The sequence below is a fragment of the Planococcus citri genome, chromosome 1 (genome assembly GCF_950023065.1).
Source record: "Planococcus citri chromosome 1, ihPlaCitr1.1, whole genome shotgun sequence".
Taxonomy (NCBI): Eukaryota; Metazoa; Arthropoda; class Insecta; order Hemiptera; family Pseudococcidae; genus Planococcus; species Planococcus citri.
The window spans coordinates 40859645-40873156 of NC_088677.1; the positions used below are offsets into that span (position 1 = coordinate 40859645).

A 13512-nucleotide genomic window follows, 5' to 3' on the forward strand; every position below is an offset into this window, starting at 1 on the left:
ATCTTATTTTTTTCAATTATTATCGATAATGAAAATTAAAATAAATAAAAGTGTTAATTCTCTTTCTTTCTTTTGTGCGTCGCGTCGCGTCGACTAAAAAAGGCTATTATTTCCATTTGTTCCATGCTCTTTTTTCCCATACTATTCGAGTAGGATTGTTCTTTTTTCTCGTACTTTTGATATCATTAATGAGATTCTTTTCGTAGATAAATCCTTAACCCGAAGTTTTTAAAGATTTTTCTCCGTTCATTTATTCTTGTCGGTAGATGATAAGTACTTTCGTAGCGTTTAGCTGCAACAGCAGCTTCCTGAAAAATTGTTAAACCAGCTGGAAAAAATGAAAAAAAGTACAGATAAAGGAGCTTTTTTGCGTTTTTTTCCTTTTCTTTTTTTTCAAATTCATTCCCCTCTTTGCTTCTCGGTTTGATGTTATACATCGGAGTGCCATTTCGTTGCTTGATTATGCTGACTAATGGCTCACGTCCATTATGTTATCTTACTTGTTTTTTCACGACGAGATTGAATATAGCTCGTTTGATGGGTTCGATTTCTTTTTCTTTGCTGTTTTTTATTTTGGCGCGAAAAGAATTTCTGCCGAGCTAATTTTCAGTTCATGTTGAAAATTACGATCGAAACATTTTCACTTGAGTAGTATTTTTTGAGTTTTCGAAACACTATTTTTCTTGTGATTTCTGTTTTTCTGAGTAATTTTGCTGCTAATTTGATTTTTGTGAAAAGGATTGGACTTTTGCTATGTTTTAATCCAAGTTCGTGTTTTGAAAGTTTTTTCTTCGCAAATATTTCGCATTGATACAACATCAGTTTTTTGTTTTTTACTAGAAAAGTAAATTTTAAAATTAAAATCAGTTTCTGTTTCAAAGTCCACCCCTCCACCCTTCCGAATCAATTCTGACTACTTCTAGCCTACCGTCCTGGTGCCTCTAACGGCAGAAAAGTTTATCAAAACACCATCTGCGGTGATTCCAGTATTTTGGAAAAATGCAACTTTCGTTGAAGGCTCTGGATTGGCGTCCGCGTAGTCGCAATTGATTTGAAGGGTTTACTCTTTTGGGGACAGCAACTGCTTCTAATAACTTGCGGTCTCCATCTCTTCGTCGAGTCGCATATTTTAAAGGGCAAAAAGGGGGGTACACCTGCACATCAACGCCTCAACCCTGTGCCAAAGTGGGTACGTATACAGACTTTGGTGGGGGAAGATTTTTTGGCTTGCAAAAATGTATTTTTAGATTTTTTTCTTCTCGTTGAAATTTTCTTTCATCTTCCTTATATTCGCTAAAAATATGAAATTTTGATTTTGAGGTGTGAGGGATGTGTTTTCTCAGTGAATCGAATTTCACGGACTGTAAAGATTGTTTTGTTCTGTGATACTTGCAAATCAATTTGTGTGATTAGTGATTACCTGATTATGTACTTGAAAAGATAGTTCTCTTCTCCGTTCAATCCTCTCCTACGTTTTTGTGCCCTTGAAACCAAAACCAAAAGATTCAGAAATAGTTATCGCAACGCGAAGACAAACTTTTCATTTGCAAAATGTTGTCGTCAAGTATGCAACGACGACGATAGTGAAAGTAAGAGTACACTACAAAGATACTAGGTATACCTACTACCGAGTACCGATAAACTAATTTGTAATAATTTAGTAATTAATTTTAGGCAAATTCGCGGCCAACAACAAACAACACATCGTAGAATGAAATTCAAAATCCACTTTGGAGGAAGTAGAAAAAAATTTATACAAATTTTAAGTTTAAATTTATTATAATGCATTGTAGCCGTTAGCGCGCAGTTTAGATAACGTCTTTTAGGATTTCGAGAGTGAAAAAAAAAGGGAAAAAAAGAAGCAATTTGAATACTTATCAAGAAAATACAGATACTAAATTTAATTTACCTTCTTTTTAAACAAGGTTAAATTTAAAACCTTCATACCGGGGTGTTATATTTCGCTTCTCGTTTTTCGTCGCTATCATCTCATCTTCGTTCGTACTCTCTCACCGCTGCGCACGGGCAGGTCCTAATTCGTCCGGAATCCCTTATCGCTTTTCTGTAATAATATTATGAATAAGGTAGAGGTATATAGCAACGCTGCCGTCGATCGACGGTGTACCGGGGAGGTATAGAAGGGTCGGTAGGTACGTTATCAGTACGTCGCACACGGCGTCTCTAGAGAAACAGGGCGTCTTTATCGCTAAATTCCAAGCGACGCCTTATCGGGCGCTTCGGTCAAACAGTTTTCCTTTTTCACTATCCCACACTTGGGTTCGGGGAATATTATTACCAGTTTTGGATACCCTTATGCCCCATCCACCACCGATATATCGTTATGTACCCGCGGTTGTCTCCTCGCTCGTAATTTTGAATATCCTGTCATAATATGCTGACACGTACAGATAACCGTAATAGGTCATTTGTAAAATGACAGCGTCCAGTTTCAGGCTTGTTCGTTTAATGAAATATGGCGTTTAATTTTTGTTCGTTTGTCGATGTCTTTTTCTTTGTGCGAGCTTTTGTTTTTGGCCCCCTGTACGACCATAATGCCGCGAGTGTGGTGTCACGAATTCAGAGTGAGGACGAGCTTTGGTGAGCAAAACGGTTGCGATTTGATGAGTTTCGTTTCGTGGAGATGATCAAAAGGATTGATGGGTTTTAAAGAAATTTTCATAGTTACGATCCCGTGTAGATGTAATATAAAGTATGTAATTCAAAAAAAGATATGTCAAAAATGAGAATGAAATCGATACTCCTTAACTCACTTAAATCTATGGTTTAAAAAACACCCTGTTTGTGTGCAATGCAGTGTCGGTTTTCCACGAAAATCTGCGAGGAAGTTTATTTTTTCGATGGGCTGAAAATCTGAGTCAGAGATTCCCGAAATAGGATTTTGGGGGGGGGGAGTGTTTTTTGAAAAATCACCAGTTTCTCTAAAAAAAAAAAAAAAAAAATGAGGATCCAAATGGATGTCAAATTATGTAATTTTTCAAGTGATGGTACGTTGTACCGAAACGGCCGTCGCAATCTTAACAATATACCCAGTGTTTTTCGTAAAAGTTATTCTTTATTCATTTACTGAATCCGATTTGTATGTTCAAAATTTAATGCGGTGTTCCATACTAATTCAGACACCGTCTAAAATAGTCTTAGCAAAAGAAGAAATGTTGAAACATTTTCGCGAGTACGACTTACATGTGGGGGGGGGGGGCTTGGTAGAGGTCCCTGTTAAAGTGTTAACTAAAGGAGGCTACGAATGAATTCAAAAGCTCGTCAAGTGACTAGGTTAACTCGACATTACACCTTTATATAGCTACTCATAATGGCTCTACATATTAATGTTGTTTCCTTTAATGGGCAATTTTAAAAGATTATCCATCGCGTATGTGGTCGTTTTTATGAAGTAGAAAGTGCAATACTATAAGTACATATACGTATCGAAAAATCGTATCACTATGACACGGTGGCGCAATGGTGAGTTCCGTTTTCACCATTCCGTTCCATAGTGTACCTTACGATAGGATAGGCGCGCGTACGTAAGTATTCGATATCCTTGCTCTAGCTGGAGAGACCTATGTACAGTACTACACACGTTGGTATCGTTTTAGTTCCAGGATTTCACCAATCGCTGGAATACGGCGTTAAAAAAGTTCTAAAACCACACGAATTCGATGGCTGGGGCTGATAACGAATTATGGTAACTACGTAGATTCACGATACGGATAAAAAAACACGGCGCAATGACTTAAGCGACCTGTAATGGGTGGGCACCACCCTTTGCCAAAGCTTGGGTACCACCTATTATCATAATGAAAAATCTTTCGCCCCCAACACCTCGCTGTTCCATCCCGGGGGGCACGACGGGGCCATGTCTGTATTCTTGTTGATACAAATCATTACACACTCAACGGCCGTAACGAATGAAAATAATATCGACGAAATATCGCGAATGTTATCTACGGTCGAAAATCTACAGGAAATTTAACTAACAATGATCGTGTTTTCTCGTTCACCTATACCACTCTGACTCTGGTGTAGTACTTACTTATGTGTGGCTTTTTTCTATCTCTTTTTCTCTCCCCCTCTCCTGCCTCTGTCTCGTTTACTGTCGTTTCTAATTGTATTGCTATTGGTACTGCTGCTTGTTTCAATGAAGTAGCCGCGCTGAAAAGCGCCCGCGTAATTCGAATTTTTCATTTTCAACCTTTCCTGTGTAAATGCATAGGTACATGCGAATAAATGAAAATTTATCGTGAGCACGATCGCGACGCGACTAATTAGCAGCGCGTGAATATTTACTTGGGTGGTTCATTGAAAAAAAAAATACCATTAGGTGAGGATTATCTATCGATGGATAATTCAACAACTTGGAAGTGAGAAACGACCGTAGAAACCGACTGAAATTACGCCATTTTAAACGCGTGCGCCACGTATAACCGTAGTCAGATGCACGATTTGACGAGCATAATGAATGCGATTATGCGTGATTGTCGATAGTTTTTCCTGGTTCTTCTTCCCTACTGGGATTTCTCTAGAAATGCCAATTTTTTGGTAAATGTAAGGAGAACAGGGATATCATGAAACATAGGTATGTAACTGAAATTGTGATCAAATTCACGGAGGTAGTTCGGCTTTGAATTGAAAATGTGAGCTTCATACCTACAAAAATTTGAAATCCTTGGTCAAAAACGGGAAAAACTATGGGTCGCCAAATTAGAGTAATTTTGGAATGAAAATTTATTGCACCCCCTATAACTTTTCATGAAAACTCCCCCCCCCCCCCTTCCACAAGAAATTGCAATTCTGATATCCTTTTTTCTCAGAGGCAACAATAGAAGGATCCGATATCACTTTTACTCGTTTACAAATTCAATAATTCGACCGATCGTTTCTGAATTCATAACTAGCGAATCAAATTACTACTAATTTCCAATGGTAAATTAAACAATTTTCTGCAACAAAAAAAAACGTTAAATTTCAATAACACCAGCTACTGCGCAGCGACGAACTAAAAATATTGTCTGTAATGCAAATTTTCCTCCTTGAGTCCGACTCCGACATGATCATTTTTGAGTTGATTTGAAACCTCCAACGGTAGACAAAGCTGATTACAGAATCTTCTGTGGCAATCCATGACGCTGGGAATAAAAGTCGACTTTTGGTGAAGGTTGTAGGTCTGCTCGAAAATGATCTCAAATTGACGAGGAGAGTTTCTTAAAATCAATTACCTATAGGTATGTACAGGCATTTGTTTGAAAAGTTATGCCAAAAAATCAAATTTTTTAGGAAAGAGATCCTGATCTGATCAGCTACTTTATCTAGTAAAGTTTTTATGGGAATATAAAGCTGTATTTTAGAAAATATTTCGCGATTTAGGTGATAGCAGGTGGCTTTGCATTGCTGTCAGTCTTTCTTTCCTTCAGTTAATCTTGATCGACTCTGTATTGAGTATCATCTGTTTTTCCTCGTTCCCTGTTTGTTTGATCAGTCTTCGAATAATAATTTTATTCATTTGATATTTTTTCGATTTGCCCCATCGTAATTTTATTCACGATGGAAACGTGTTTGAATTTTATATTTTTTCGCATCCAGTAGGCACCCAGAACCTACCTAGTCATTTAACACGTTGATCAATCAGATTTTATTGTGGTTATATATTACCTACTTGTGTTTGTGATTCTTGTTTGATCATTCGATTCTGCCTGCAACAAACCCGAATTCTCGTCGAAGTTGCTTTCGCAATGACCAATACGAATTAGGATATCGTATACCTAACATATAATTATATTATAAAGATATAAACGTAGATAAAAAGCTTCGAAAATGAGCCATCAACACCAGCAACAAGGCACAAAGTACCTATACCTATATGGTAAAAGCCATCAGAGAATTCCGGAAATAAGTTGATTTTTTTTCTTTTAATCGGTGTCGATAGATTCGCGGCGAGAGAATGAAAAAAGACATCGTGTAACTTACAACGATGAATAGGTTAAGGGGTATGTAATTGCTGTTGTTTACTCTTTACAAGTAATTACATACTAAACGCATCTACTCTGCTGAGTAATTTAACACCGCGATGAGCCAACACTTGGGAATTTTTTTTGCATGAATAATACCGAAGAACGAGGTAAACCGGTTCAATTCGTCGGTGTGCGGTTAAAGGTGTCAATTATCGAGGATAGATATTATGCATTTATATCGATAGCAAAGTTGATTTTTTTAACCTTTTCAACAATTCTACCAGATATGTACTCGGTATTCGAATTATTATAAATGTAGGGGTTTTAATTACAAAATTATTACCATGGTGATGTATTCTTCGAGTTATGGAAGGAGTTCAAACGAACACTTATATTCTAAAGATAGGTCCACGTTTGTGGATTTTTTTGCGACGCGACGCGACGTTATAGTCATCGAATATCACGTTCTGAGAATCCATTAAACATGGTGAAAGAAATTTGATATTATCTGTAATAGATTTTTCTGGATGTGGTAGCTACTTTTTTTTTTTTTTTGGAAGTTTTATCGTTTGAAAATCTGTATACGAGTTATGGGTCGAATGTAAAAGACGCGCGGTATGAGACAATTTAACAAACCAGAGTGAGTACGACGACGTTTAATGAAAATGAGCTGCGACTGCGAGATAAAAAAAGAATGCCAGAGGTGAATACTACCATACAGTAGTGAATTCGTGGCAGAAAATGTAGACAGATAAATAGATTAGAAGTTAGCCACGTTCTTTGATAAAAGAAGATTCCTTGGACTGATGGACTGACTACTGTTAAATTTATTCAACAATCGGTTGTATATCGGACTAGCGTCGCATTAGAAGAAAAAAAATAATGCTGAGGCTCGTTCTCAAGTCGAGATAAATCTAACATGAAACGTGAATTTTGGAATTGTTAACTAGAAAATGGTCAGAAAGAAGCGAATAATTTCTTCACGATTATGAACTTCTACCTAAAAGTTGAAATTGTTTGAATTTATAAAAAAGTTCGTTTTTGTAGGTAGGTATCTATTTTTAGCTTTGAATCATGAGGTTTGATTGTGATTGAAAATTGTTTATTTTGTTTTAAAAACTTTACCATGATATGTACGTAGGATGATTTTGAATTTTGCTGTTTATGAAGTGAAATTATTTCCCTCATTGTTGGCCAAGCACGTCTTCTCCTCTCCTCAGAGTTGGCAAGATCAATTTTCATCGAAAAAATTGGTAATTTTAAAGCAAACTTTGAAGATACACTGTCTCGAGATTGGTGCAGTTGGAGAAAATTTGTTTTCGGTGTTTTAAAGAGAAACGATTGAAGCTGAGGTTGTTATGAGTATCTACAATACTTGATACCTGTCTTAAAAATTTAGGCAAATTGACGGTAAAGTAAAATCATTTTCCACTCTCTAGCAAACTAATTTCCAAAATAGGATTTGAGCATGCTCATAGCTAAGCATAAAAGTAGGTATCAAATTTTAATCAAAAATGTGCAAAAAAAAATCAAATTTACTCTTTCTGCCACTGAGTTTCACTCTCTCTCACCAGTGCTCTAAGCCTCTCCATCCCCCACGACTGTCCTTAAACGTGGTCAGAGACTCGAAACATTGAAGATTTCAAGGATGATATTGCGCTTGAATACCCACTATCACTTTTTCCCAATTTCAAAAAAAATTGAAAAAATTGGTGAAAATGTGGCATGACGCATCGATTTTAACTAATTTATGGTCACTGAGTACTAATAGTCACTAATTTCTTACTGTTGAGTCTTCGGTGTTTCCTTGTCAATTATTTTTCTCAAGGGGGGGGGGTTGCTAGAGGGGTACTTTAAAAAAATGTTTCAAATCTGAATAATTTTTTTTATCACTGTCACACAAAGCATTTTTTAGTTTTCAACCATCGCCAATCCTGTCCTCCGTTCTTCCTTCCTGAAATGGCGTGATAGTTGTTTTTTTCGCATTGACTCCCCTCTCCCCCTTACATTGCCCTTTCAACGTTTTTAAGGAATTACATCAAGTCGGGCATTTTTTAATTTTTTCGAAATTTGTTTTGGGTTGTACTTTATTGTTTTTTTTTAGTTTATTGTCTTTGTTTTACACTTCGACGAAAATTTTATATTTTTCGTATCAAAAAGAAGAGAAATTCGCCTAATTAGACTGGTTTATTTTTTGCACTGAGAATTTGCAGTTTTAGTCAAAAAAAAAACTAGCAACACTGATTTTGCTTTTTTTTGAAACCAATGTAACCTTTATGGGCTTTACCTGCAGAGGTTCCGGTAAATATCAAAAGCAACACCAACATTTTGCGTTTAGAACCGACTGAGCTAAAAAGTAGGTATCAAAACTGAAAATTTGTGAAATTTAGTAATCTCTTACCTATTCAATTTATTACAAGAAAAGCGTGTGAGTGTGTTATGTTTTCACAACAGACAAAGGCCTTAGAAAACATTATTAATACTATAATAGGTACGTATGTACGTCTGCTGTAACACAGATCAAGGCACGAACTGTTCCAAAAGATGACATTTAGGAAGTTTACAGGTAAGTACATACGAGAATTACACGGATTGAGAAAAAATTTCATAATAATGTCTGTTATTATTCCAGCATCTTGATAGAGTTACCGGTCAGATTAAAAAATAACAAGTTTTTTTCTTCCTGAATTCGAGATTATATCGTAAATTGTCATTGATGTACAACGTGTTTAGTTTTTTACATAAGATTAATTTCACGTAAAGAAAAAAGAAAAAATCACATGGAAAGGCGTTATCGGTTCTTTGTCTAGGATTTGTTTGTCATTCATTATAAATCTTTTGTAGGGAAGAAATCAGATCTGGTCAAGACTAGGCAGAGAGAGAGAAAGAGTAAAAAAGGAGAAAAAAATAGAATAAATCGAAACCAGATAAAAAGTAACATAGATGAAGAATAGAGATTAAGTAGCCATGTGGTTTTAAATTGAAGAACAAACGAAACATAACCTTCTAAAGTCTTCATGGTCCTGTCTTATAGCATGTTACATAGTGAGAGGGTGTGTGAGAGGGAGCAGAGAGAAAATACCCGTATATTCTTGGCGTGCTTACGTATGTATTCGTCATACGCGTACAATTTACGTAGGTATCTCTCGACTGTGTGTATTCCTGGTTTGGCATTTTACGAATCTATGCGTGCTTTCGCGATCGCTACGATTGGTAGGCAGTAGGTAGACGTAAATGCGGCGGAGTTTTTATTCGTTCTTTGATAAGAGCACATCGGCGTGTCCTTAATGACAGATACAAGTAATAGAACAAGATGACAACTGCATACTAATGACCGGACAATAAATGATGTGCTGCTGGCGGACGATAGAACCAGATGTATCTGTCGTACATTTACACGCTTTAGAAACCTTATAATTACGCAAATGCAGTTAAACTAAAACAAAGTAAGTATTGTCATTCACACGGAAAAAAAGCCTTTGGTGAAAACTATCGAGTAGGTATCAAAACAGATAAGGAAAAATTGTTTCGAAGGAGAGAGGAAAGGATATTCATTAGGTGAGAGAAACGGGTGGGAAATTTTTCCGTCATTTTCGTGTGACCCTGGAGCGTTAGTTACTGAAAATAGAAAAGAAACACGCGTGTAGTTAAATGAACCTATTTGATTGAAATATAAAGAATTAACCTTGAACTCGGCCAGTATCAATTAGACGAGTATTTATTACATTTAATCTTAATTACCTCTTAATAAGTTTCGAAGATTTTCATCTTCCGAATGCAAAACCACTGCTCAATCGTAAACACCAATTAATTCGGATTCACTATATCTACACATCGATTAGGTGTGTGAGTTACACTCACTCAGGTGCTATGCGGATAGAAGTGTTGGTTCGAAGAACAGAAATGAGTGAAAAAAAAGGGCGCAGCGCGGCAATGATGGCGATGGCGTTAAGGTGGTTGAAAAATCCTAAGATGGTAGGCTAAGATAAGTTATTTTAACACTGAAAAAGTTATTATCTATATTTTGATAAATAATAATGTTTTCGAGATGACGACGATAATATCATTTTAAAACTTTTAAAACAGATGCGCAACATTTTTCGCTTATCTTAATATTTTCTGCTTTTCTACGGTTCGATAAATTGTGCAGATAAAGGATTCATTAAAAAGTGGTTTAATGCTTGATTGTTGGCATGTGAAATAAATAAAAAAAAATATTCATAAATGGCAGCAGAGCGACTAATAAATTTGAACCGAGTTAATATAACCTAAATGAAAATTCCATTCGTAATGGGTTGATCAACTCGCCAACACGGTGGCGAACTGGCGATAACTTAATGTGGTTTTGCTCGTCAAAATTCGACGGTAGATGCTTATTGAAGAGAACCGCGGAAAAGAGCATGTAGGGGGTATTTAGATTAGCGCAGATTTTACACGTTTTTTATTAAGAATTTTTTCGGGCCATAAAAATTATCTAGCGTGGCTGTATCGATGTGTAGATTTGAGTCCATTTATTCGAGAATTTAGGCAGGTAATAAAAAATTAGATAAAATTAATAGAGGTATCTTAATTATTGAACTTCTAATTTATACATGAGCCGGAACTGTCGGAAGACAGGGCTTCCTGAAAAAAGGAAGGGTAGACGTTGAAATCAGATTTTTTGAATGGAATTTTATATAATTATATCAAACGAGATTTTTCAGACTTTTGGTAACTTGGAAAAAATCCTTCGATCAATAATTTGCAATAGGTACATATTTATATGTATATTAGGTGTGTTCTTTTTGATCTCAACTAATATTCTGTTGCGTTTTCAGCCAACTAAATATTTCAAGTTTTATAACGTTTTATGCAATTTTTGAAAAATTTCGTCTTATTTTGATACTTAATGTGATTTTTGATAATTTTCTGCCATAATTGAAGCAATTTTTGTTAGATTGAAGACTCAGCTCAATAATATACCGTTTTACCTACCTATGGCTTGAGTTGATGGTTGAAAGTTTCATTTTTTGAATATAGAATTACTTACTCCTTTTCCTCTGCATATACCTACAAATGGTTTAAATTGTTGAAAACACATGGGCATTGGCTCCGTTAGCTCGTTTGACGATGTGGTCCAATTTCCATGTTCTATTCATAAGTGCAAAATCTTAAAAATTCATTATCTTTCAGAATTTTAAATTTTTAAAAAGGGCAAAATGCAGTTACGAAGGTGTTTCCTTTTACTTTTTCGTAAGTATTTCGATACAATTTTTCTCTTATCGCAACGTGGTCCCAGCCGCTGACCACTTTACAGCCTACATCATTGAACGATACATTTCTGGTTATTTATCGCGGGTACAATTTTTTATCGTTTTGCATGTATTTCTACGATACACGACGCAGCCATTGATTTATGGTAAATTGTATTAGAAAATTCGCGTCATGTGTGCGATAAGACACGTTCATTTTGTAAGCGAACAAATTTCGGACATAGGAATAAAGATACATCGGTCTACGAAATTATTTTGGTACTTGATACGCGTACGAGGAGATTTATTAGTAAATTAGATGGTTTTCAGGTGCTTACTTACTTGAATAATTCGAATGGCTGTCGGTTTCGGGTCTTGTGAGAGTGGCGACAGCGGTATCGGTGGCGGTGATAATTGGTTAAAAATGGTACTCGTATAGTACATGTATAAGCTGATTTATGACTGTATACATTTGTCCATTTTTTAGCATTTTTTTTTTATATCGGTTCACCTGGCGTAGGTGAATGGATTTTAACTGTTTAATAGATTTTTATTGAAATCGTATAGTATTTGTTAATGATGTTCGCGCATTAAATACTCATATCTTTTCGAAACTTTTACGATTCAACTCTGTTGAGAGTATACTCGTACGTAAGTGTATACCTACTTTGCTTACCTAGAATTTTATGACTCAACGAGTTGAGAGGTGACTTTTTAATATGTAAGATGCATTTCAATGGCAAAATTTTATTTCAATAAGAGAAGTTTTAACGAAGGTGTTTTTTCGTTGAATAGTTTTATTGTATGCGGGTGTGATGATGTGAATATGTTTGCTAATTCATCTTTCTTTTTTATCCCTTCGTGGAACTGGAACATACGATAGAACTCGCATTTTCATCTTATCTACTCTTCTCCTCCTCGTTAGCGATGTGTCGAAGGAACACACGAAGAGAATGAGGGGGGGGGGGTGATTAGAAATTCGTGTTTTTGAGATATGCTCGCGCTAATTTCGGGACATCATTTTTAAAACGTGTTACTCTCGTCAAGACGCCAAAATTTTATTTTTTAAATCAAAATTCTCTTATATTTAAAAAATACATATTAGGTAGGTATAAAAAAACATGGTCGACCTAGAAAATTTTATTCGCCCTTCACAAATTCCCTCCGGTCTCCTCTGTGTTTTCTACATTTTGAAGTGCGCCGTTTTGTCCTTTTTCATTCCCAGCTCTACAATTATTGTACCCATCGAATTTGCAATTTTTTCGGAATAAACAATTGAGAATAGGCGTTCATTATAACCGATTAGGTATTGAAGAAACCTTCATCTTGAGTGGCGATGCGTCTAAAGATTTTAAAAATCGAAATGCATTAGTTTGATACGAAAATCAAGTAGGAATGTGTTTAATAATGCATCGACCTGGCGACGTATTTCCAAAAGTGTAAATCAACCAGAGGCCGAAAATACGAAACTAATGATGATGTCACCAATAAACGACGATTTCTACACAGGTAAGAAGACTTTACAACGCATTTGCATTTTGTATTTGTACAGGTACATCCATACACACTGCGGGCTTAAAATCCCAACATTTTATATCCTTAAAAAAAAAAAACTACCACATAACAAATAACCAGTTGCTCTTGGTCGATAGATCTCCCGCAATCGAACACGCGGTACCAATAGATTTTATCGATGAAGATATTCTTCAAAATAATGACGTTAAGCATTTTAGAATTCGATGTCAAAGATGCTCTTTGGTGTAATGCGAGTATCTTGTTTTTACTGCACCGTTAGCCTAGCCTGTGATGTTTGTCAGTAGTGTTAATTAATTCACATAACTTGTCGTATGAAGGGAACCAATAGTGGAAGGTGTTTGAAAGTGCGGTAAAGTATTGCTTTTTGAAATACGTAACTTATATGTACGCGTTTTCATTTCGAATTGAAATGAAAATTTCCAATATAAAATATAAAGTTACGAATTTTTTTGCATTAAAAAGTGCGAAACTGTGGGTAAAAAAAGGCGTTGAAATGATTGTACGACGATCGTGGTTTCATCGCGATGCAAGCGATGAATACAAGATAAGCCATGCAACGATACCTACGTTTTTGAAATCTAACATAGTCTGATTGGGTTAAAACATGTTGAAGGGAAGGTTACATGCGACGGGTGAAGAAGGGCTTTTGAGAGGAGAGGGAACATAGCACTAATATAGTTTCTTGATGCGTTATCTCACCGTGTTATCGCGAACTTATTAACGAGCCCTTAAACTAATTATTATTGTCGTACACTCTCCGACTTGGTTTCTGTGGTGTT

The 13512-nt window shown here is 35.9% G+C and overlaps 1 protein-coding gene across 6 annotated transcripts in view; it reads left to right on the plus strand.

Moving 5' to 3' along the window:
• Positions 1-13512, plus strand: part of ush (Zinc finger protein ush) — a 107014-nt gene that overhangs the window by 77564 nt on the left and 15938 nt on the right. Inside the window, exon 1 of one of the 6 annotated variants that reach the window (XM_065344806.1) lies at positions 12579-12706. The exons of the other annotated variants lie outside the window; for them this stretch is intronic. Within the exon in view, the coding sequence (XP_065200878.1) occupies positions 12670-12706 (37 nt within the window). The 5' untranslated portion in view covers positions 12579-12669. Of the gene's footprint in view, positions 1-12578; positions 12707-13512 lie in introns of those variants that run through there. 6 annotated transcript variants of the gene reach the window in all.